This window comes from Natrix helvetica (assembly GCF_964273705.1).
Source record: "Natrix helvetica genome assembly, chromosome: 3".
Lineage (NCBI taxonomy): Eukaryota > Metazoa > Chordata > Lepidosauria > Squamata > Natricidae > Natrix > Natrix helvetica.
Window position 1 is genome coordinate 151432940 of NC_138549.1, and position 23043 is coordinate 151455982.

Consider the following 23043-nt stretch of genomic DNA (forward strand, 5'->3'; position numbering starts at 1 on the left):
GCACTTGCAAACAATGTACTCTAAATGGCTTTTTTTGCCCTTCCCATTAGATGAAAATATGATTGTCTGCTTTCTGATTCAGAATGGCATGTGAGAACATCCTAATTTGATTACTCAGATTTAGAAAACTAGGTGGGTGTATTAAACAAGAGACTCGCAATGAACCTGCCCTCTCATATGGGAAAAACAGGTGGTCCCCCAACTATTAGTAATATTTCCATTATTTAAACCAAACTCTAAAAGCCATGATGTCAATTATCTGTCAGGGTTCCATCCCAATTGGAGATGCCTCCCGGTCACGCCACTCAAGATTCAGGGCAAGATGTCCTTGCCTCTCTGAGAAAGGAATGTTAATTAGACTATATATCTCCCATACTCCATATAATCCCCCCCTCCCATTTTCCTACAGTAGAAAATGTGGCAGGCCTGAAGGCCCAATGTAAAAAATGACATTATCCCTTGTTCCAGGTGTAATGATAAAGAGAAACAGAATTACATTATTACAGAAAGTCTATTTAGTCCAGCAATTTGGATTCTGGATAAATGCACTTTGAAATTCCAAGATCTTTCCTACAGAAAAGAATCTGTTCCCTCTTCTTTTAGCCAGGGTTAAGGCATACATTTGCCCTAGATTTAGTCAAAATAGCTACATGGCCTATGATAGGAAAAATAAAGGAGGATTCCTATAAAAAAAAAAACTTGAAGCAGATATGTTTTGTATATGATTTGATGCTATAAAGGAGAGTTTCTCAACTATGGCAATTTTTAAAATGTGATCTTAAGACTAAGATTTTAAGGTTGAAAAACACTGTTTTAAACGACTGGGGTATTAAAAGGGGATAGATTATTGATAAAACTTGATTGTTTCAAATTTTTTTCCTATAAAGCACTCTGATGGGAAAAGGGGAAAAGCCAGAAATAGGTATATGCAGAAAAAATCCTGGGTAAGGAACAGCTTGTGCCTGAACAGAAGCACCTGTTTGATCTATGCACAGAATAAAATGAGGATATTTTGGTCCAAGCAGGTTTGGGCAGCAGGGAGAAAAAGTTGAAATCAGCAGTTGGTGAGGAGAGAGGAAGGGAGGAACATGCTGGGAAGATTGAGTTGGAGGGATGTATCTCCATGGTCCAAGAGAGACCAACCTTGACACCACTACCACCACCTTCTCTTGAGTTTCAGTTCTATGTAACTATAGCTGGTCTGAACCAAAGGTGCTTTTTCAAGAGGCAACTGGACTTTCTGGTTTTTCTTTGAAGACGTTTCACTTCTCATCCAAGAAGCTTCTTATTTTCCAAAGCACCTGAGGGGCAGACAAGGAATAATGGATGGAAATTGACCAAGGAGAGATTCAATTTAGAAATAAGAAGGAACTTTCTGACAGTGAGAACAATGGAATAGCTTGCCTTCGGAAGTTGTGGGAGTTTCATCACTTAAGACTTTCAAGAAGAGACTGGACTGCCATTTGTCAGAAATGATATAGGGTCTCCTACTTAAGCGGGGGGTTGAACTAGATGATCCCTAAGGTCCCTTCCAACTCTGTTAATCTGTTACAGCTGAGTGAAGTGAAACATCTTCAAAGAAAAACCAGAAGTTCAGTTGCCTCCTGAAAAAGCACCTTTGGGACAACCATGACCTGGATGACTGAGAATCTCCATAGACATATCTAGTTTATCTGAAATGGTTCAAGAGAATCATTTCCCCATTTTATGCACACCTGTAGGGTGGAATAAAGTCACACTTTAATTTGAAACAGTTCTTTACTTAGAGCAAGTACAGAAACATTTGAAGGAAGAATACAGAATATCTTTTCTCATGAAGACGGTCCCTCTGGATGGACATAGGAACCACTGGAAAAGTTTAGGCACCATTCATATATAGTAACAAAGTGGACCTGAGGACATATATTTTTACATACCCAAATTAAAACAATTGTTTGAACAGAGTCTTCCAGACAAATTCATTAAAATCAGTATAAAACTTACTTTCAATGTTGTTAAAATCATTCATTTCCTAGAATTTGATGTCTCATGCAGCTGCTGCACCCACATTATTTAAACTCCATTGTTTATAGGTTTTAATATAGGTTAATTTTGTATTACTTTAGGTGGGTTATTAGATTAACTGCATAGGAAGTATTTTAATGTTGTCCAGCACCTGGTAACTATAGCATAGAAAAGTTAAAATAATAAAAACCTCCTTCTTTTGTTTGGTAATTTGCAGGTTCCCTGCGTTAAACCTCTACAGTGACTTTACCCCATTAAACAATGTGGGATTAATAATTTTCCCTCCCCAGCATCAAATTTATATCTCTCTAAATTTGGTTACTAAACCAATTCCAAAAATAACATTACCATTGTCGGGGGGGAGGGGGAATTAAAGGGGCCTTGATGCAAACCTCTGGTATCTGTGTTTTAAAAATTATGCAACTTGATTCCTTCAGATATACTTACCCTGTTTCCCTGAAAATAAGACCTCCCCAGGTAATAAGCCCAATCAGGCTTTTGACCACATGCACTAAAATAAGCCCTTCCCCGAAAATAAGCCGTTCCCGAAAATATTGCAACACAGAAGCAGCCATGAGGTGACCACGCTCGTCGCCTCCCACACCTCAAAAATAATAAGATCTCCCTGAAAATAAGGGTAAGTACTTATTTTGGGGGTTAAAAGAAAACCCTGTCTTATTTTGGGGAAAACATGGTACTGATTCTTCATAGTAAATACATCTGTTGAAAAAGATGCAGCCATTTATGGTTTCTCCCATGCTGGTTGATGGGAGACCCAAATCAGGCTCAAAGTTGAAGCAGACAACCTCTGATTTAAGGAAAGGGGATTCCCCCATCCTAAAATACTAGAATAAGCCCAGAATCAAATCAGGTGATTGGTCCACATCCTGAGATTAAATCATCGGCAGGTAAGCATAGGTACTCTGCTTCCAGCTCCTGCATAATAAGATTTTCAATTTTTTCATTAGCAAGACAACATGTGTTTACAGAAACCCATACATTCTTATACAATATGCAACAAAATTGGGCTTTCTAAAAAGGAAAAATTATGCTCATCATTCATGCCTTTCAACAGTTATTATACTCCAAGAGACTTAATATTATAAATAAGCTAACTTCACAGCCCAATATTGTTCAGCAACCATAGGAGAGTGCCAAGCAGTAAATATAGCAATATATTTCTTGTGAAAGAAATAAGAACATCTCTCATCTGCAATATGTCCGCTTTGCATGTAAAAGGATACATGTAAGACTCTACTATAGCTTAAAAAAAATTGGAAAAAAATATATATCCGGACATTTCCCTCATCACCAAAAGGCCTAGCTAGATTATTCTGGACTAGATGGGCAAATAGACCTTATTTAAGAAAAGCAACTTCTTATGTAATAGCAAAGGTTCGTTCATATGTCACACTAAAGCCAGTGCTACACATAGGCTGTTGAATAAGTCACAAATAACTAGGTTCACTCACCATCCTAAGCCTCATTTGCAATAATTATTCAAATTAGTTTGAAGCCATTTAGCAGCCTGCTCACTTCTTGTGGAAGCCTGAAAATGCTGCGCCCACTTATTTAAGTGCAACCGCTATTGCATTTCTATGGCACCTCAGGAGGGGAATCTCCTGCATTCATTGTACAAGAAACTAAATTAAAAAGTAATTAACCACTGTGCCAAATTAGCCATTACACTCAAGACTGGAACTCAACGTTAAGACATTAATGCTGCTTTTTCGGTGGGCCTATTTTAATTATCTAACTGGGGGAAGAAGTGTCATTTTTGTTCCCAGCGCTTTAGTTAACATTCCCAGACAATAGAGGCCAATCCTCTGTTCCACAGGGGTGATCTTCCCAATTTTTGAAAGGTGCTTCAGAATGGGAAGAGTCCGTGTCAAATCACAGCACACATTCTAGCAATGCAGGACACTGAGAATATCTGAATTGGCCTGAATCCAAAGATGGATGCTGCCCGATGAGAAAATGTAGCTTAGGGTTTTCTGAGATGCAGGCTCCCCAAATAAATCCTTTGGCAGCAATAATGCTTTGTGTACATTATTAACTTTGTATGTTTAGAACTAAGAAGAAATTTCTTGACAGTTAAAACAATTAATCAGTGACCTCGTGGGGGCCAGGATGGGCGTGGTCAGCTTGACGTCACTCCTGTTGGGGGTGCTAGCGGTGGCCTGAGTTGTTCTGCCGGCGAAAACAGGTTCCTGAGCTCCATTTTCGGCTGCCACAGCCTCCTGCAACCCTCTGCCAGTGAAAACTATGCCAGTTTTTGCTGGCAGAGGGTTGCAGGAGGCTGTGGCAGCCCAAATCGGAGCTCGGGAGCCCATTTTTGCTGGCAGAAGCACTATGGGCAGGTCCTTTGCTGTTTCCCACAGACCAGATCTAAGTACCACGCAGGCCAGATCCAGCCCATGGGTCTTGGGTTTGACACCACTGGTATAGAATTTCCTGCCTAAACAGGGGGTTGGACTAGAAGACCTCCAAGGTCCTTTCCAACTCCGTTATTCTGATCTATTCTAAACTAGAAACAGAACCAAAATAACCAAGCCTAGAGGGCACCAAGGATTCCGCAGAACCTAAACAATAATATAAATATCATCCTTGGCCTTTCTGAAAGGAGTTTAACCATGCCACTGCTAACCTTCCCAAGTGAAGCCAAAAAATGATATGGAGAAGACAATACTTACTCTCTTTCTCACTTCACATATAACCAGCAGCTCTACAATAAAGCATTGGGTTGCCAAAGGGAAAACAGCAACCTTCTATTGCCATTATTTTCCATGTTATCTGCCAACCAAATCCAGGCGGCAGCAGCTGGCGCAGCAAACTATGAAAGACACACAGTTTCTCTTCTAACTTGATCCCTTTCCCATTTTGTAATTGCATATATTGACAATAGAGCTGCTGAAGGCGGCTGCAGGCAAGAAAGATACAGCTATTCCAAGGCTGGTTTCGGTCTCTGGTGCACCAGCTTCCCTTTTCCTTCTTTTCTTTTTTAATGATGTTTATGAATTTTCAAGCCTGCAAATGTGGACTACTTGATTTTGAAATTTCTCCACAGGGCTTAGAACTGTTTATGCTCTGCTCTGCTCTATTCTATTCTATTCTATATTCTATTCTATGCCTAGCTTTACCAAGTGATAAGAATTAATTTTTTTTACAAGCAAATATTTGCATATATTGGTCAAACAAGATTGAAACCTTGGGAGGGAGGGAGCAATAACAGACATTGTGAATCACAATTGGCTGCTCCCCAATCTGCTGCCCCTCAGAGACGTGATCCCATTTGTTCTTCTAAACCGGAAGGGAGATGAGGAGAACATTTGTAACGATGATTGGGATTGGTGCAGAGGAGCAGGAGAGGTTTCCTGATGGTTAGCACAGGTTGATTGGCTTTCTTCCAAAGGATTTCAGGTGAAATGTAAACTACTAGAGGGCCCAAGGAACAATGTTATCTTATGTGCCTTGCCCAGTTTTATCAGCTGGGAGAAAGGCAGTTGAGAGATCCTAGCAACACTGGAAGTCTTGGAATATAAATAACCAAGAGAAGGGCTAAAGACATGCAACAGTCGTGGCAGGCAATTGCTCCACAATGATTTCCAGAAAGAGCGATGCCTTTAATTGGAACCTGTCTGTATGTGAAAGTTGGCTATATAAATCGCTGGTGTGTTTCTTTGCGGTTTAAAAAAGCCACATTGCCTTTTTATAGTATCTTTCTTCCCACTCCTCCTGAATACTCTTTTCAGCCCCAAAGTGATAGAGCACTGTACAATTTTATTTCCTACCACTGTGTGCGCAAATAGGTTTCTAAATATGCTATTTGTATAGCTAAAATGAAGTGAGATACACATGGATGTGCAGCCTGAGTGATGGGACTATGATAGATTATCATTCATATCTGGTGGACAGCTATATGGCTGTTTTCAGTGGCCTAAAACACTTGTAAATACATGCACATAAATTGAATTGAGGCACCATTAATCCTCCCCATTTTCAGCCTTAAAATAAGCCCATCCACCTTCATCCCTGAATAACATTTCAAATCCAGAACACCTAATGGGAGAGCAAGTAAAACACTGATCTAAAAAATCTGAATGGAAGAATCTTCCTATCAACATCCCTCCAAATAACCTTTGATGTTTAAAAATGTGCACCACTACTGTAGACAAAGACAGTTGTAGTGTGAAAGCAGAACTTCTCCACAATAACTATTACAAAGAAGCCTCGGTGAGGCACACAAGTATGGATAGTCCTTGTTTAGTGACCAAAACTACGTTGTTAAGTGAAGTGGTTGCTAAATGAAACTGTGACTGTGCTTATGACCTTAGTTCAGCTTTCCTTTACCTTACAGACCGGCAAAGATGGTGAATGGATTGTTTGTAAAGTTACTTTTTCATCATTGTTGTTACTGTGAACAGTCATTCATGAGGCAGTCGCTAAATGAAGTCTGCCTGTAGTCACAAGGAAAATCTGGTTTAGCTACTAGAGTTGAGTGGTTTGAACTACAGCCATGCAGATTCTTGGTTCCCAATTCTTGAACAATAACAATACCTCCCAGCCTGCAAGCTGCAAAAAGTAAGATGATTTAGATAATCAAGAGCGGAGTTTTATAGGGAAGGACAATGAACTCTGTTCATGTTTGATTGCTATAATAAACTTCTAGAAAGAATCCTTTCTTCCCAAGTGAAGAGCAGAAGGTGGATAGGGATATAAAGAGCCATATTTGTCTGTGACAATAAAACGGATGCAAAGCCTGGTAGTACCTCCAATATTAACCAACTTTATTATGCGCCAAAGCTTATGCCTTATTAAGGTTGGTTATACTTGAAGGTGCTCCAGTGGCGGATTAAGGCTCACTGGTGTCCTAAGCACTGACAAATCTTGGTGCCCCTCTCCTTTGTACATACTGTCTTCATTGATGTTTTTCTTTCTTTCTCAACTTTGTGGTGCCCCCTTGGGCCTGGTGCCCTAAACACGTGCTTAGTCTGCTTAATGGTTAATACACCACCAAGGGGCTCCCATACTTTGTGTCCATTCTTTGCCCTATTACCGAAAGTCAGTAGAGCCCACAAGCCTGGCATCTGTCCCGTTTCTTTTAGGGTGTAGATCTGTCGACTTCTTCAGCAAAAGCAAGACAAGCTGAGCCTACAGTCTGTCTTGCTACAACTAGGTATTATCTGTACATTTACCCCAGCGGAATAATTAGACATCTCCACAGATGTTATGGCAACTCAGAGGCACTGTGGGGTTTTAGTACTTAAATCCATTGAGCACTTGCCTTCTAATGCAAATGTTGTGACATGTTGACGGAAGAACTATTATTCAGCATTAATTTCCAAAGGGCATTGCTCAGGCAGCATTGCACGGGCTTGGCAGGAATGCGATATCCAGGGCAGAGGTGGGTTCCTACCAGTTCACCCCGGTTCAGCCAAGTAAGTAGTAACTCAGCCGCCAACGTACTCAAACTGGTTCTATTGTCGCCGGGGCCATCTTGATTTTTGCTTCTGCACATGCACAGAACAATCTCCATTGCAGACCTGGAGAATTTTTTGCACGCTGAACTGGCAGTAATGCCAGTAGCAACCCATCCCTGTCCATGGGTAGACATTTCAGAATGCCCCTGCAAAGAAAAGGGGGAGGGGAAAGAAAGGAGGGCACTCCACAATTATCTGACAATTCAATTCACAATTTATCATCAAAACACATGTTTGGTCGCAGGACACAGGCCCGAGTAAAAATTAAAAACAAAAACAAAAAGTTCCAAAGAGCATGCATGCTTTTCAAATAGACTTTCTCCGGACTCTGGAGTGCCCTGGGCAACTGGGACTATCAGATGACAAAGTACTGCCAGGAGAAGACAGTCCAGTGTGATCCTTACCACCTAGGGAGACTTCCATGATTTTGTAAGAAATGGAGTTATAATAAACCAGATTCGTATGACAGTTGAAAGGTTCAGGGTGGGGAGGATCTGGGCTTCTGCTCAGCCGTGGCCTGTAACACAGGCATGTACAAAAGGAAGGGACTTTTGTGGTTGTAACCAAGGATTTTCCTCTCTGCCGCTCAGCGTCGTCATGGATCAATGGGATGAGATTCATCTGACTGGTCCTGTCTTCTACAGGGAGCAAGATCTCGTTTGTACTCCGGCTATCTTCCCTGGGTTTCAAGTTGATGTAATTTCTGGCTCTCCTTAAAGACGCCTTCTCTTCTTCATCCCGGCGCTCATCTTCTGAGTTCATGATCAAAAATCTGAAGACCACTAAATTCAGAAAGGCCCCGATCACCGTCAAGCCCACTAAGATGTACATAAAGCTGAAGGCGACATAGGGAGGCTTCTTCTGCAAAGCTTCGTGTTTCTGCAAGGCGACAAAGTCTCCAAATCCAATGGTGGTCAAGGTTATGAAGCAGTAGTAAAAGGCGTGGAAGAAAGTCCAGCCTTCAAAGTAGGAAAAGGCAGCTGCCCCAATGCCTAATGTCCCCATACATGAGAGAAAACCAACCACAACCATGTTTTTCATGGAGACTGTGGTCTGCCTCATTCCCAGACACTGCTTTATTTTTTTTAGCAGCATCCGAACAAGGATGTTCATGCGCTCGCCAAGGCTCTGGAACATAACCAGGGTGAGTGGGATACCAAGGATTGCATAGAACATGCAGAACACTTTGCCAACATCAGTTCCAGGAGCTGCATGCCCATAGCCTGCAGCAAAACAAAGAAATAAAAAGAGAAATTTGCATTAAAAATTAAGAAAGAAAGAAAATCACAGTCCATCCTATTTCAAGAACTAGCTTAGTCATGGAAATTTCAGGTAACTGCCTTTCCCTGTGTGTGGGTGACGACGGGTGCTGTCGGTCTCAAGAACTAGATATTCCCCATGGATACAAAACAACCTTGTACAATATGATACACAAAGAAAAGATGATGAAACCTCACATGTGTTGGAGGACCAGATATTTAAGGATGATGAGAAGAAATGCAAACATGAAATGATATGGTCCCTTAGAAAACACAAGCAATAATTTATTGGCCCAATATGTGATGTTATCTGAAGAATACTTGATATTAACCCATAATACATAGTAGAACAAGGCTTCCATGTTTACACTAGAGACTATTGATAATCCTTTCCGAGAATTAAAAACACTTGCTGCTGAAAGTGTTAAAGATGTGCATGAACAGTTAGCGAGTGGAGTTACTCAAGAGGAGAAAGTGAAATTTGTTAAGTTCAATGCCAAGTTTGAGAACCGTTGGAAAAGCTTTCTGGTCTTCTCTATCCAATACCCTTGTTGAGTAGCCAGTTCACTAAAAGGCCACTACTCCAGTAAATTTAGAAACAAAGATGCCTACAAGCAACAACTCCAGCTTGTTCGTACACGCCCGGTTTATTGAGTGGAACATGAATTAGTTCCAGGCATGAAATTGTATTGACAGAAAACTAGTAAATATTTGTTTGGTAGCTGCTTTTGTAGACTTACTGGCAAAGCTGAACGATGAATTTCCACTCCAAACCCACAAGGCTGATTTTCTTTATGTTTTAACAGTAACTATTATTTTGTTTGTTATTTTTCTAAATCTTTCCCAATTTATCTTTTTTCTTTTTCTTTCTTTCTTTCTTTCTTTCTTTCTTTCTTTCTTTCTTTCTTTCTTTTCTTTTCTCTTCTCTTCATTTTTTGGCTGGAGTGGGTAGACAAATATTTCAAATGTCATTTCTCTCTAGATTTGTTTATAGGCATTATAAATAATGGGGTTTATTATCTTTTCAATTCCTTTCCTAATGAAATGTGCCACACCATTATCTTTTTGCCAAACAGTTGTCAAATGTCAGGTCAATGTTTTCTTTAAGGACAGTATGCTCATTACAAGCGCTTTTCCCAGCTGGTCAAAATCATGCATATCTAAAGTAAATATTTTATCATAACCTACATCTACATTTTACTGCTTAGCCATTCAGTTCTGAAAAATGCTTGGAGACCTCTCTGTAATCCCTTTACCCCCACCATCAATGAGCATCATCTACTGCCCATTCTAATTTCTACATTATCCTCAAAAATATTAAAAACAACATTACTATTGGTGAGTCTCATTTGGGGCTCCATGTCTTACATCCCTCCACTGAGAAAAATGCCCATCTTTTCTACTATCTACTTCAATTCATTCAAATTGAAACCCGGTTTCCTGAAAAGTAAAGACAATATTTGCATGACAAGATAAAAGAAAGTGGGGATCAAAAACTGAATGTTGAGAAACGTAAGTTGCACAAAAGTACAGTGGAAGAGAAGGTACTCTAAGGAAAGAGTCCAGGGGTGGGTTTCTGCCAGTTCAGACCAGTTCGGGTGAACCAGTAGCTCCGACTATCAGCTGGGGGTGAATTAGTTCACTCCGACCTTGATGTGGGCTCACCCACCTGCCCCTGCGCTATACTCATCTATATTTCCTTTTCCGAAGCCCAGATGATGGGTGTGGCAGAGTGGCTTGCCGCACTTCAGCTGTTTTCCTCGCCAGCAGTAATGTGGAAGGTGAGTTTTCTGTAAAGTGTGCACACACGTGCAGTGTGCATCAGACAGGTCAGGTGCATGCGCCCGCTCAGCAAACTGGTTGTTAAACTGGTAGGATCCCACCCCTGATAGAGTCCCATGCAAACCAGACATTCCAACTTGCTTTCTGCAAGGTTTGGCAAGAGCAACTTTGCATGGATTCTTTCCCATTCATGCTTGTCCCTTCATTCTGTACATAAACAATGATGTAAACAGTTCTTTTCCAAAGAAGAGACAGTTAAAGATACATGAATATATCACCATAGATGGAAATCCTACTTGCTATCATTTATGTTATTGTGGGGAGAGAGGAGTCTCATTATGGTGCAATACTTATTTTTTATTTCTATCAAATATTGTCCTTTTTAAAAAAAAAATCAAACTCAATCATTTGCACAGTGGGGATTGGAAAAACAAAAATGTCCTAAATTGCGTAGTTGGTAATTAATGTGTAATTTTTAATATTTGAAACCCACGTGCCCCATGGATGATGGAAGAAGCAATCACTGCCGGTTCTCCAAACCCAGGGCAGAAACAAATGCCCAAAGATACATGTATTCTCTCCATAAATAGGTTCCTATGCCTTGTTTTATAACAGCAGAGAGAATGTTGCTCTTGTTTTAAGTGATTTAATTTGTGTCATGCTCCTTATAATGGTAAAGGTAAAGGTAAAGACTCGCACCTATATGCTAGTCATTCCCGACTCTAGGGGGTGATGCTCATCTCCAGCGCTGTCCGAAGATGGCTCCATGGTCATGTGGCCGGCATGACTAAATGCCACAGGTGCACAGAACACTGTTACCTTCCCACCAAAGGTGGTTCCTATTTTTCTATTCGTATTTTTGCATGTTTTCGAATTGCTAGGTTGGCAGAAACTGGGACAAATAATGGGAGCTCACTCCATTATGCGGCACTAGGGATTCGAACCTCCAAACTGCCGACCATTCTGATTGACAAGCTCAGCGTCTTAGCCACTGAGCCACCGCGTCCCTTTCACGCTCCACGAGGATATACATATGCAATAGAAGAATTGGATATACGAAAGGGATACTCAACTTAAAACTATGGGTTTAGCCACCATTCAAAGTCAGAATAGGGTTGGAAAAAGTTACTTATGATTGGTCCATTGCAGCATCTGCAAGGTCATGTGATCAACTTTGGGTGTTTGGCAATTGGCATGTATTTATGGTGGTTGCAGCATCCCGGGGATCATGGGATTGCCTTCCTAGCTAGCTTCTGATGAGCAAAGGCAATTGAGAAAGCCAGATTTGCTTAATAACCTCACGTTTCATTTAACAATTGCAGCGATTGGCATAATAACTGTGGCAAAAAGGTCCTAAAATCAGGCACAATTAATCACTGCCTTGTTTAGCAATGGAAATACAATACAATACAATACAATACAATAGTAGAGTTGGAAGGGACCTTGGAGGTCTTCTAGTCCAACCCCCTGCCTAGGCAGGAAACCCTATACCGTTTCAGACAAATAGCTATCCAACATGTTCTTAAAGACTTCCAGTGTTGGAGCATTCACAACTTCTGGAGGCAAGCTGTTCCACTGATTAATTGTTCTAACTGTCAGGAAGTTTCTCCTCAGTTCTAAGTTGCTTCTCTCCTTGATTAGTTTCCACCCATTGCTTCTTGTTCTACCCTCAGGTGCCTTGGAAAATAGTTTGACTCCCTCTTCTTTGTGGCAACCCCTGAGATATTGAAACACTGCTATCATGTCTCCCCTAGTCCTTCTTTCTCTTAAGCTAGACATACCCAGTTCCTGCAACCGTTCTTCATATGTTTTAGTCTCCAGTCCCCTAATCATCTCTGTTGCTCTTCTCTGCACTCTTTCTAGAATCTCCACATCTTTTTTACATCGTGGCGACCAGAACTGAATGCAGTATTCCAAGTGTGGCCTTACCAAGGCATTATAAAATTCTGGACCCAATTATGGTTGCATGTGAAAGACTACCCGTGCACCTTTACATGAATGAGCTACAGGTCGTCCTCGGCTTACAACAGTTCATTTAGTGACCATTCAAAGTTATAACAGCATGGAAAAATGTGCCTGATGACCGTTTTTTCACGGTCAACCTTTGCAGCATCCCCATGGTCCTGTGATCAAAATTAGGAATTTTATATTTATGATGGCTGAAGTGTCCCAGGGTCTTGTGATCCCCTTTTGCAACTTTCTGACAAGCAAAGTCAATGGAGGTGCCAGATTCACCGCTTACGAATTTAACAACTGCAGTGATTCACTTAACAAATCTGGCAAGAAATGTTGAAAAATGGGGCAAAACTCCCTTAGCAAATGTCTCACTTAGCAACATAAATTTTGGGCTCAATTGTGGTCATGAGTTGAGAGTGGCCATTTCTAACCCTATAGCTGTGTCACTATTTCCAATTCCCCCCCTCCCCCCCCTCTTAGGACTAGATCAGGTAACAATAATGGCTTCAGGGATCAGCATCCTTTATGTGGCAAGGACAGTCCTGATATGAACTCTGCTGACAATTTACAGATTAACAGAGTTGGAAGGAACCTTGTAGCTCATCATGTTCAAACCCCCCCCCCCAAGCAGGAGACCCTACACCATTTCTGACAAATGACAGTCCAGTCTCTTCTTGAAAGCCTCCAGTGATGAAGCTCTCACAACTTCCGAAGGCAACTTCTGTTCCATTGGTTGACTGTTCTGACTGTCAAAAAATTTCTCCTTATTTCTAAGTTGAATCTCTCCATCAGTTTTCATCCATTATTCCTTATCTGGCCTTCAGGGACTTTGGAAAATAGCTTGATCCCTTCCTCCCTCTGGCAGCCCTCAAATATTGTAACACTGCTATCATGTCTCCCCTGGTCCTTTTCTTCACTTTCCCAGATCAATTGGGGATGAGTGGCCAGCTACATTACAGTGTATAAGATTGCAAAAGAGTATAAGAGTAGTAATTTTCTTGAAAATTATGAACCAGTGTGAGTACACTAAACTGGAATTGATGTTGGACTTCTTCAGTGAGCAGTATTTACATCTCAAGCCTGCCTTGGAAGTACAGAAAGTCCTCAATTTACTGTGGGAACAAGGTCGCCATGGTATATGTGCAGATCAGTTTTCCTGATTGGAACACATATATGGAATTTGGGACTGAAATAAATTTGAGTAATGAACACGGGTTGAGCTGGATGCCCACTGGGAGGGCCCCATTTAGAAAGCTGTGCTTGCAAAGTAACAGCTTGCAATGCGGAAAATGTAGCTGCACTGTGTATATTTCTGCATATCCTGTTCCAACCACATAACCATGAACTGTGATGTTTCCATGCCTTGCCACACATACACAGGAAACTATTGTGTACGATTCGCGGAACCCTGCCCTCTTTTTTACCCTAATAAAAACAGCTCCCCGAGATTGCTCGGGTCGGCGATTTCATCCCGAACGGTGTCAGAGCCTTCTTTTCATGTGTCTCGCCCCCGGTATGAGAGGCAGCCTCAAACCGGGCCAAAATTCCCTCAGGTCGCCACTGCTAGTGGGGCCCCACGGGATCGCCGCAATTTACGACCACAACTGAGCCCAAAATTTACACTGCTGAGGGAGAAATTTGTTAAATGGATTTTGCCCCATTTTACTACTTTACTTGCCACATTTGCTAAGTGAATCACTGCAGTTGTTAAATTAATAATACAGCTGTAAAGTGATTATTGTTTCCCCATTGACTTTGCTTGTCAGACTGTTGCAAAAAGGGATCGCATGACCCAGGGACACCACCACCGTCATAAATATGAGTCAGTAGCCAAGCATCACGCATCCATGGGGATGCTGCAACGGTCGTAAGTGTGAAAAGCAGTCGTAAGTCGCTTTTTTGAGGGCTGTTGTAACTTTGAACGGTCACTAAGCCAACTGTTGTAAGTCGAGGACTACCCGTACCGTCCTTTTCTCTTTCGTAAGTGACCCCAGTTCCAGGTGGAAAGTGGGTTGTGATCAAGCAAAGTACTCTGTACATATTCCAAAAGGCTTTTCATAATAGTTAGCTCACACATTCTATCGTTCAGAAAACAGCTAAAATTAATGTAGGCTTGTTGGGAGAGCTGAGGAAAGCTCACACTGACTGATGGCTGCAACAAGTGATTTCTGGTGGTCCAAATCTACCTACGAATTCCTCAGCTTGTAGCCCCAAAACAGCTTGTAGCCCCAAAGCATCCTGAGACCACCAAGCTGGGGAAGGCTGATGTAAGAGAAGCTGCAGGAACCAAGTTCAGACTGACTAGGGTCATCGGCTTCTTGTGACTTCGTGGGCTCTGGGTCCACGGAAGACTTAAACGCTCACCTGGACGCAGGTAAACTCTGTCCACCAATCCTTCTACAGGCAGAGGCCAACGCCCCTAAACTGCTATGCCTTTTAACATCTGGCGTACCCAGCTCGCGTTCAGCCTAGACTGGATGCCTCAGGACGCCCCCACGCCACACCTCCTACAGTTGGCGGGGCGACAGGTAGCTCCTTGAAAGGAGGGCGAGGGGATGATGATGATGATGATTATGATTGGGCGGGGGAAGGGAGGGGAGGGCCACCCTGCCGCCTCGTGGACAAAGGGAAAGCGGACCCTGGATGCCGAGAGCCGCGCACTCACCGATGGTGGTGATCACCGTGATGGCAAAGTAAAAGGAGCCGGCGAACCTCCACTGGCGGCCGGCTCGGTGAGGCTCGGCCCGCAGGACCAGCCGCTCAAACTCCCGGTAGTCTTCCGGCGAGAAGCGGTACTTCTTTCGGAGGTCGCTGCGCTTCTGCTCCAGGAGGCGCTTTTGGCCGATCTCGGCCTCGGACTCGAGCGCATCGAAGACGGCGGCGCCCACCAGCAGATAGGAGAAAACGCAGACGATCAGGGAGACCGTGCGGAGGTTCTGCCGCTTCATGGCGAGCAGGCGGCCGCACCAAGGAGGCGGCATCAGCCGGGGAGCCGCATGGCCCCGGCGCAGCCGATCAGACTTCCCGAGGCGCAGCCCGCCATCCCCTCGGCGACAGCCCACCCCCCCGGGCTTTGCGTGGCGAGGGAGCCCGGTTGGAGAGCAGCAGTTTCCGCCAGCAGCCGGGCTCACCTCTCGTCCCGCCTGCCCTGCCTCAGATCGAGCGGCTCGCCGAGTGACGGCCGGGAGGTCGATTCCGCCTTCCGTCTTGGTTCAGCTGCTCGTACCGGCGGCGATCTCCGGCGCTTTGCAGCCAGAAATGAGCGGCGGGTCCAGTCGCAGGCAAGGAGCCACCACGCCTTCCCTTCCCAGCTGCGGGTATGGGAAGAGGAGGCGGGCGGGGCCGGGAGCGCTTGCGCCACCGGAGGCCGCGCCCCGGCGAGCCGAAGGAGCTTAGCTGTGAACTCGCGCTGTCCTAGCTGTGAACTCGCGCTGTCCTGAGCGCCTTGAACCCGGGGACCGCGAATCGCCTTCAGGTTAGCCCCTAACTGCGGTCCGGAGCCAAAGCCGTACTGGAAACAAAATTCCATCGGTTTCTCTTAGCAAGGCAGTCACTGGCGCACACATAGCCGATGGAACCCAGTAGAATTTCTTTCCAAGTACTGGATGCATTTTCCCCCCATAGCCAACTGCACAGCTTATTTGGTCTTTGAATGACGTCATTGGGCCCAGTTTTTGTCCTGGCGCTCTGACATTTTGAGCAGTGAGCCCCTCTAGCAGGACAAGCATTAAAGTGGCTTTTATTTGCATTTGGCGTCTTTTATTACAATTATAGTATAGCTCCCCCTCTCCACTGGCAATAACTTTTTGGAGGATTTCAGGAGCTGGAAAACTGAGGCTTTGAAGCACTTCTGATTTCATATGCAGCCTTTTGCTTAAATGCTGCTTGGCCAGGAAAAAGCAAGCAAGTAGTAAAAGCTCCCAGGGGGGAAAGCTATGACAAATATAGACAGCATACTAAAAAGCAAAGACACCATCCTGCCAACAAAAGTGCATATAGTCAAGGCTATGGTTTTCCCAGTTGCAATGTATGGCTGTGAAAGTTGGACCATAAGAAAGGCTGAGTGCCAAAGAATTGAGGCCTTTGAACTATATTGCTGGAGAAGACTCCTGCGAGTCCCTTGGACTACAAGGCGATCAAACTGGTCAGTCCTAGAGGAGATCAACCCTGACTGCTCTTTAGAAGGCCAGATCCTAAAGATGAAACTCCAATACTTTAGCCACCTAATGAGAAGGAAGGACTCACTGGAGAAGAGCCTAATGCTGGGAAAGATCGAGGGCAAAAGAAGAAGGGGAGGACAGAGAATGAGGTGGCTGGATGGAGACACCAAAGCAGTAGATGTGAGCTTAAATGGACTCCAGAGGATGATAGAGGACAGGAAGGCCTGGAGGAACGTTGTCCATGGGGTTGTGATGGGTCGGACATGACTTCCCAACTAACAACAACAAAAAGTAAAAGCTTAAGTGATGCACTAAAAAGAAAACATCCCCATTATGTACTAAACAGGATTTTATTCTGCTTTTGTTTACAACTGAAGTTTTCTTCTATAGTTGTTGCCAAAGTGTGGTAAATTTAATGTCAGCATTTCATTAACGCATCAAACCAATGAATAGGCAATTATCAAAAATTAGGTACTTAAAATGAATGTAGAAAAAAACTGTTTAATGTGAAGTATGGTAAAACTGTGAATTTGATTCATTGAGATCAAAGCCAACATGGTGTCAGTATAAATTTAGCTCTCAGTAATCCTTTTGATAGATATTATACTGCTAGGAGATTTGAAGAGCCCTCCAGCACAGCAGGGTGGATAAGTCACATGCTTGCTCTGTTTCTCTTTTAGTTCCTGCTTTGTAATTTTTTAAAAAATAATAATTACACCAAGCAGATGGCAAATTTACTAAAAATAACTTCATATATGAAAAACAAAATCATATTCTGTCAGCCTTACCAGGTGGACAAAACAGAAAACAGAACTAGATGAGCTATTTCTACTCTACTGCAAGGCTACATTATCAGAATCTTGCAAGTCTGAAAGTATAATTGTGCCCCCATCACTTTTACATCCCAAAACAATTAGGGAGGGTCTCCTCTGAGCCTCTTCTTGCCCCACCCACTACCCAGGTGTGGAATAGGCTGTCTCTTATTTAACTGTTCCTTAAGACCATCTAGGGACGTGGTGGCTCAGTGGCTAAGATGCTGAGCTTGTCCATCAGAAAGCTCAACAGTTGTGCGGTTTGAATCCCTAGCGCCGTGTAACAGAGTGAGCTCCCGTTATTTGTCCCAGCTTCTGCCAACCTGGCAGTTCGAAAGAATGTAAAAATGCAAGTAGAAAACCTTTGGTGGGAAGGTAACAGCGTTCTGTGCGCCTTCGGCATTTAGTCATGCCGGCCACATGACCACAGAGATGTCTTCGGATATCGCTGGCTCTTCGACTGAAATAGGGACGAACATCACCCCCTAGAGTCAGGAATGACTAGCACATGGGTGCAAGGGGAACATTTACCTTTATCTAAGCACCATCTCTTCACCCCATGTTCCAAAATCACTTCCACATCCCATTATATATTCAGAATAAAATTTTATAACTTAATTAAGGAAGCTTGAATTCAGAACATCTATGTTGCATTAACACACCTTCATACAATAAAATCAGGAAGAGTGCTGCAAAAGTCAAAGGGGTGAGGCCTCATACAACAGAACCCTAAGTCATACAGATACCAGCCCCAACATTTACATCTGTGTACTAACTTCGTATCTGCATAGAAATGCTTATGCATAGTGATCCCTGCATGAAGGCTTCCGGAAATTGTAGGTGGCCCTGCCTACTCACCCTGGCTCTATGGCATCCCAGTTAGGCCCTTTTTAAGCAAAAAGTGCATGCATGGAGGTGTTTATTTACTTAGCACATGCGGTCACATTTGCAAACCAATAGGGAAGGCAAGTAAATACCACCCCTGAGTGGCAGCCAGACATACCAGAGGCGCCTAATTGTAGGTGTGTGTGTGTGTGTGTGTGTGTGTGTATGTGGATCAAGGAAAGTATAGGTAATACTACCTCTTTATAATCAGCTATAATTTTATTAGTAACATTTTCCAGTGGAAGAGAGGGAGTGGTCACGTGTGGGTATTCTCAAAGCCTGATTGGTCCAAAGACTGAGAGTAAACTTCTTAAATACTCCTGCCTTCCATTCCTGCCCGGTTTCCTCTCAGTCTCTTGGTCCAAGCACTGCTTGAGATTGTAGTTAGGTAGGCTACTTAATTTATTCCTCTTCCTTTGAATTCTATTTGGTTCTAATTTGGCTAAATTGGAGACTCTAAATTTACTTAAATTCCAAACTGCAGCCGCGACCCAAGGGACAGTCTTTTCTGCTTCGAGCTGATGGACCAGGCTATTCAACACCTGCTCGACATTCAGGCGGTGGAGGCTGTTCCTCTGGCGGAAAGGGGTCGGGGCCACTACTCCAACCTGTTCGTGCTCCCAAAGAGTTCGGGGGGCTAGAGGGCGATTCTGGACCTCAAGCGCCTGAACCAGTTTCTAGTGTACAGGTGCTTCAAGATGTCCTCCCTCAAGTCTATTCTTCAGGGCATCCGGAGGGGGGACTTCTTAGCATCAATAGACCTGACAGAGGCCTACCTTCATATTCCAATTCTCCCAGCTCATCGCAGGTTCCTGAGATTCTCGCACGGGGACCGCCATTACCAGTACAGGGCTCTCCCCTTCGGGTTGGCTTCGGCCTCTCAGGAATTTATGAAGGTGCTAGTGGCATTGGCGGCTCATCTGCGCACCATCCCGGTGAGACTCCAATGTTACTTGGATGATGTATTAGTCCAGGCGGGATCATCTTCTCAGGCAGTCTCAGACCTTCGGCTCATCATTCAGAGTCTTCAATCTCTGGGGTTTTCAGTGAACTTCCCCAAGAGCCATCTCTTCCCATCCAAGCGCATTCTTCACCTGGGGACAGTCATAGACTCCGGGTCGGGGGTGGTCTGTCTGTCCCTGGAGCGCCAAACAAGTCTACAACAGCTTGCAGGAAAGGTTCACAGAAGTCGGTTAGTTTCAGTTCTCATGTTATCTAAGTTGCTAGGCAAGATGGTCTCTTGTATAGGAATAGTCCGGTGGGCCAGGCTCCACCTCTGACCTCTTCAGTGGGAGCTCATCCCCTTCCAGAAAGGAAGAATGAGCAACTCTCTTTGGACCCTCCATCTCCCGGCAAGGGTCCGGGCCTCCCTCAGGTGGTGGCTCTCCCCGGCCATTCGTCAGGGCTGCTCCTTCTGGGAACCGGATAGGGTGACCATGACTATGGACATGAGCCTGTTTGGTTGGGGAGCCCTGGTGGGCTCTCGTTTGGCCCAGGGCAGGTGGACGTCTTCGGGTCTCCGGCACAATATAAATTGGTTGGAACTGAAGGCAGCGCGCCTAGCCCTGCAACATTTCCGGACTTCCGTGGAAGGCCGTCATGTGCTTCTCCTGACGGACAACGTGGCCACCAAGGCTCACATAAACCGTCAAGGGGGGACTCAGTCTCGGGCTCTCTGGCTGGAGGCCCTGCGGCTCGGCGCCTGGGCGGAGAGACACCTGTTGTCTTTGGTGTCGGAGCACATCTCTGGGCTTTCCAACCACCAGGCGGACTGGCTGAGTCGGGCGACCCTAGACAATGGCGAGTGGCAGCTCCATCCGTCCTTGTTCCGGGGGATCTGTCGGAGGTTCGGCACTCCGCTGGTGGATCTCTTCGCCTCCCCAACAAATTCACAACTACCATGTTTCTTCACCCGGTTTCAATCCTGGTCGGCAGAGGGCACGGATGCCCTCCGGAGCAGGTGGCCTCTGGGCCTTCTCTATGCCTTCCCTCCCATCCCCCTCATTCCGGGGACCCTCAGAAAGGTGGTGGTGGAGAAGGCACTGGTCATCATCATGGCCCCTTATTGGCCCAGGAGACCCTGATTCCCAGATCTAGTCCAGTTGTCGGTGGCTCTTCCATGGAGAATTCCGCTGGTCTTACGCCAGGGGGGTCCTGATTCACCCAGAACTCAGTGGCTCCATCTGACTGCCTGGCTCTTGAACGGAGGCTACTGAGGACGGCCAACCTGTACTCTGGAGTCATCCACACCATTGAGGTTTCCAGGCGTCTGTCAACGACCCGGGTTTACAACTCCACCTGGGCTGCCTTTGTTAGGTGGTGCGCCGCATGTCAGATTTCTCCGGCTAGGGCTGCTATTCCCAAGTCTTGGATTTTTTGCAGAAGGGACTGGATGATGGGCTGTCACACAACACCTTGCGTTGTCAGGTGGCGGGTCTGTCTTCGGTACTGGGGGGAGTAGGGTCTTCCTCCCTTTCTCACGTTCCCCTGATCAAGCGTTTTCTTAAGAGGGCGGCTAATCTCCGGCCTCCCCCTATCCATAGGTTCCCTACATGGGATCTGCCCCTTGTTCTCAGGGTCTTGATGGAGCCCCCGTTCTAGCCTCTCCGGTCGGTCCATCTGAGACACTTGTCGCTTAAGGTGGTCTTTCTGGTGGCGATTACCTCGGCCTGGCGTATCTCGGAGCTGGGCTTCATCCAAGGATGATCTTTGCCATTTTCACCAGGATAGGGTGGTTCTTCGTCTTGACCCTACCTTCCTCCCAAAGGTGAACACTCTTTTTCACAGGGCGCAGGAGGTCGTCCTGCCCGATTTTTGTCTGGGGCCGTCTAATGATAGGGAGAGGCTCTGGCACCGTTTGGACGTTCGTCGGGCTTTGTGTATTTATCTCCAATGGACTGCGGAGGTTCGTAGGTCGGAGGCCTTGTTTATCTCCTTCCAACCTAGGACATTGGGGGCCAGGGTGTCTTCGGCTACCATTGGCCGTTGGCTGCGGCTGGCCATCTTGGAGGCCTATGGGGCAATGGGTCATCCCATTCCATCGGGAATAACGGCCCATTCTACTAGGAGTGCCGCAACCACGGCGGCATGGGACGCTAAGGCTCCCTTTGAGGACATTTGCCGGGCTGCCACTTGGGTGTCCCCGACCCCTTTCATCCGACATTATCATCTGGATTCGTTCGCTTCGGCAGATGCTTCCTTTGGTCGGAGAGTCCTACAGAGGGTGGTAGCGGATACTCACCTTGGGCCATAGCTTGTGGTTGTGTTTTCCCCCCCTTGGGACGGAGCTTGGGTATGTCCCACACGTGACCACTCCCTCTCTTCCACTGGAAAAAGAATGTTGGTCGTGTCTTTTCAGGGGAAGAGAGGGAGTAGTCACGACCCGCCCTGTTTAGGTTATTGGGGCCAAGGGGAGGCCGGGTGGTTCTCGGGGTTTGTGTTGTTGGTTTTTTGTTTCAGTTCTGTTGTTCGCCTTCGAGGAAACCGGGCAGGAATGGAAGGCAGGAGTATTTAAGAAGTTTACTCTCAGTCTTTGGACCAATCAGGCTTTGAGAATACCCACACGTGACCACTCCCTCTCTTCCCCTGAAAAGACACGTTCAGGTAAGACCAACGTTCTTTCACTGAAACTCTTTTTTGTACTAAAAAAAAAATCCCAGTAGCATTAATTCAGTTGGATATCAAAGACATTTTTTGCTGAGTTCACACATCATATTATGCCAGTGTGGTATTTTTGATATATATTTTTTTGCTTAGCTTCTTTTAGATGGTAAGCCATAATTACTTTTTTCAGTAAGACACTGTTAAAAATAAATGAAATGTAAAACAAGCTTTGAGAAAATTATAGCAATTTTATTAGGACCTATTTATAAGAAGAGAGTTTCTGGAGCTGGAAACAACAGCTCATTAAATGGTAGGGTCACTGTGCCTTGCCCACAGTCCCCCTAATGTATCTCAAAATGTATGGCCCTTAGACACTAAAAGGTTGCCAACTCCTGATTTACAATTACCGGTAGGTAGAATCTGTTACTCTTTGCAGTTGCTAATGAAGAGAAGGCTGTTGCTGGGTGGCTGGCGGTTTCCCAAAGTCCAAAATTATCTATTCTGCTTACTTCTTTGTCATCAGTACATCTTAGTCAGATCAGGTGTGCAATTGGGGGTTTCTTTTGGTTTCGAAGAGCAGGTGACAGCCATGGACAAGGGCCTTTGAACAGATGCATCTTGTGCATCAATTGCACCCTGCCCTGGAATGGGAGACCTTTTTCATGGGTGATTCATGTCTTAGTCACTCCACCTGGATTATGGAAATATAGTCTATATGGACTTGTTCTTGAAGAGTATTTTGAAGCTGCAGTTGGTCCAAAATGACAATGCAGGCATTTTTTGGCATCTCCTGTTCTGCTGCAGTGGTTCCCAGTGGGCTTTTAAAACCAATTCAAGGTGCTAATTGCTATCTATAAAGCCCTGCATGGCATAGGACCAAGCTATTTGTGGGAGCATCCATTCCCCATTGGTTCTACCAGCTCTTCCAGGTCTAACAGAGAGAGCATGGTCTGGATCAGCAGTCACCAACTGGTGGTCTTTGGATCACTAGTGCTCTGCGAGAAAATTTTGTTGGTCCATAGAAGCATTATTTGCATTTTTTATATTGCACTAAGTCAGGGGTCCTCAAACTACGGCCCCCGGGCCAGATACGTGCAATCAA

General features: G+C 44.7%; 1 protein-coding gene across 1 annotated transcript; it reads right to left on the reverse strand.

Moving 5' to 3' along the window:
• Positions 1-6602: 6602 nt before the first annotated feature.
• KCNK15 (potassium two pore domain channel subfamily K member 15) lies at positions 6603-15815 on the reverse strand. Its single transcript, XM_081949217.1, has 2 exons — positions 15147-15815; positions 6603-8707 (listed from the first exon to the last, which is right to left on the reverse strand). The coding sequence occupies exons 1-2, from the start codon at positions 15460-15462 to the stop codon at positions 7791-7793; spliced, it is 1233 nt and encodes a 410-aa protein (XP_081805343.1). The 5' UTR covers positions 15463-15815; the 3' UTR covers positions 6603-7790.
• Positions 15816-23043: the final 7228 nt, after the last annotated feature.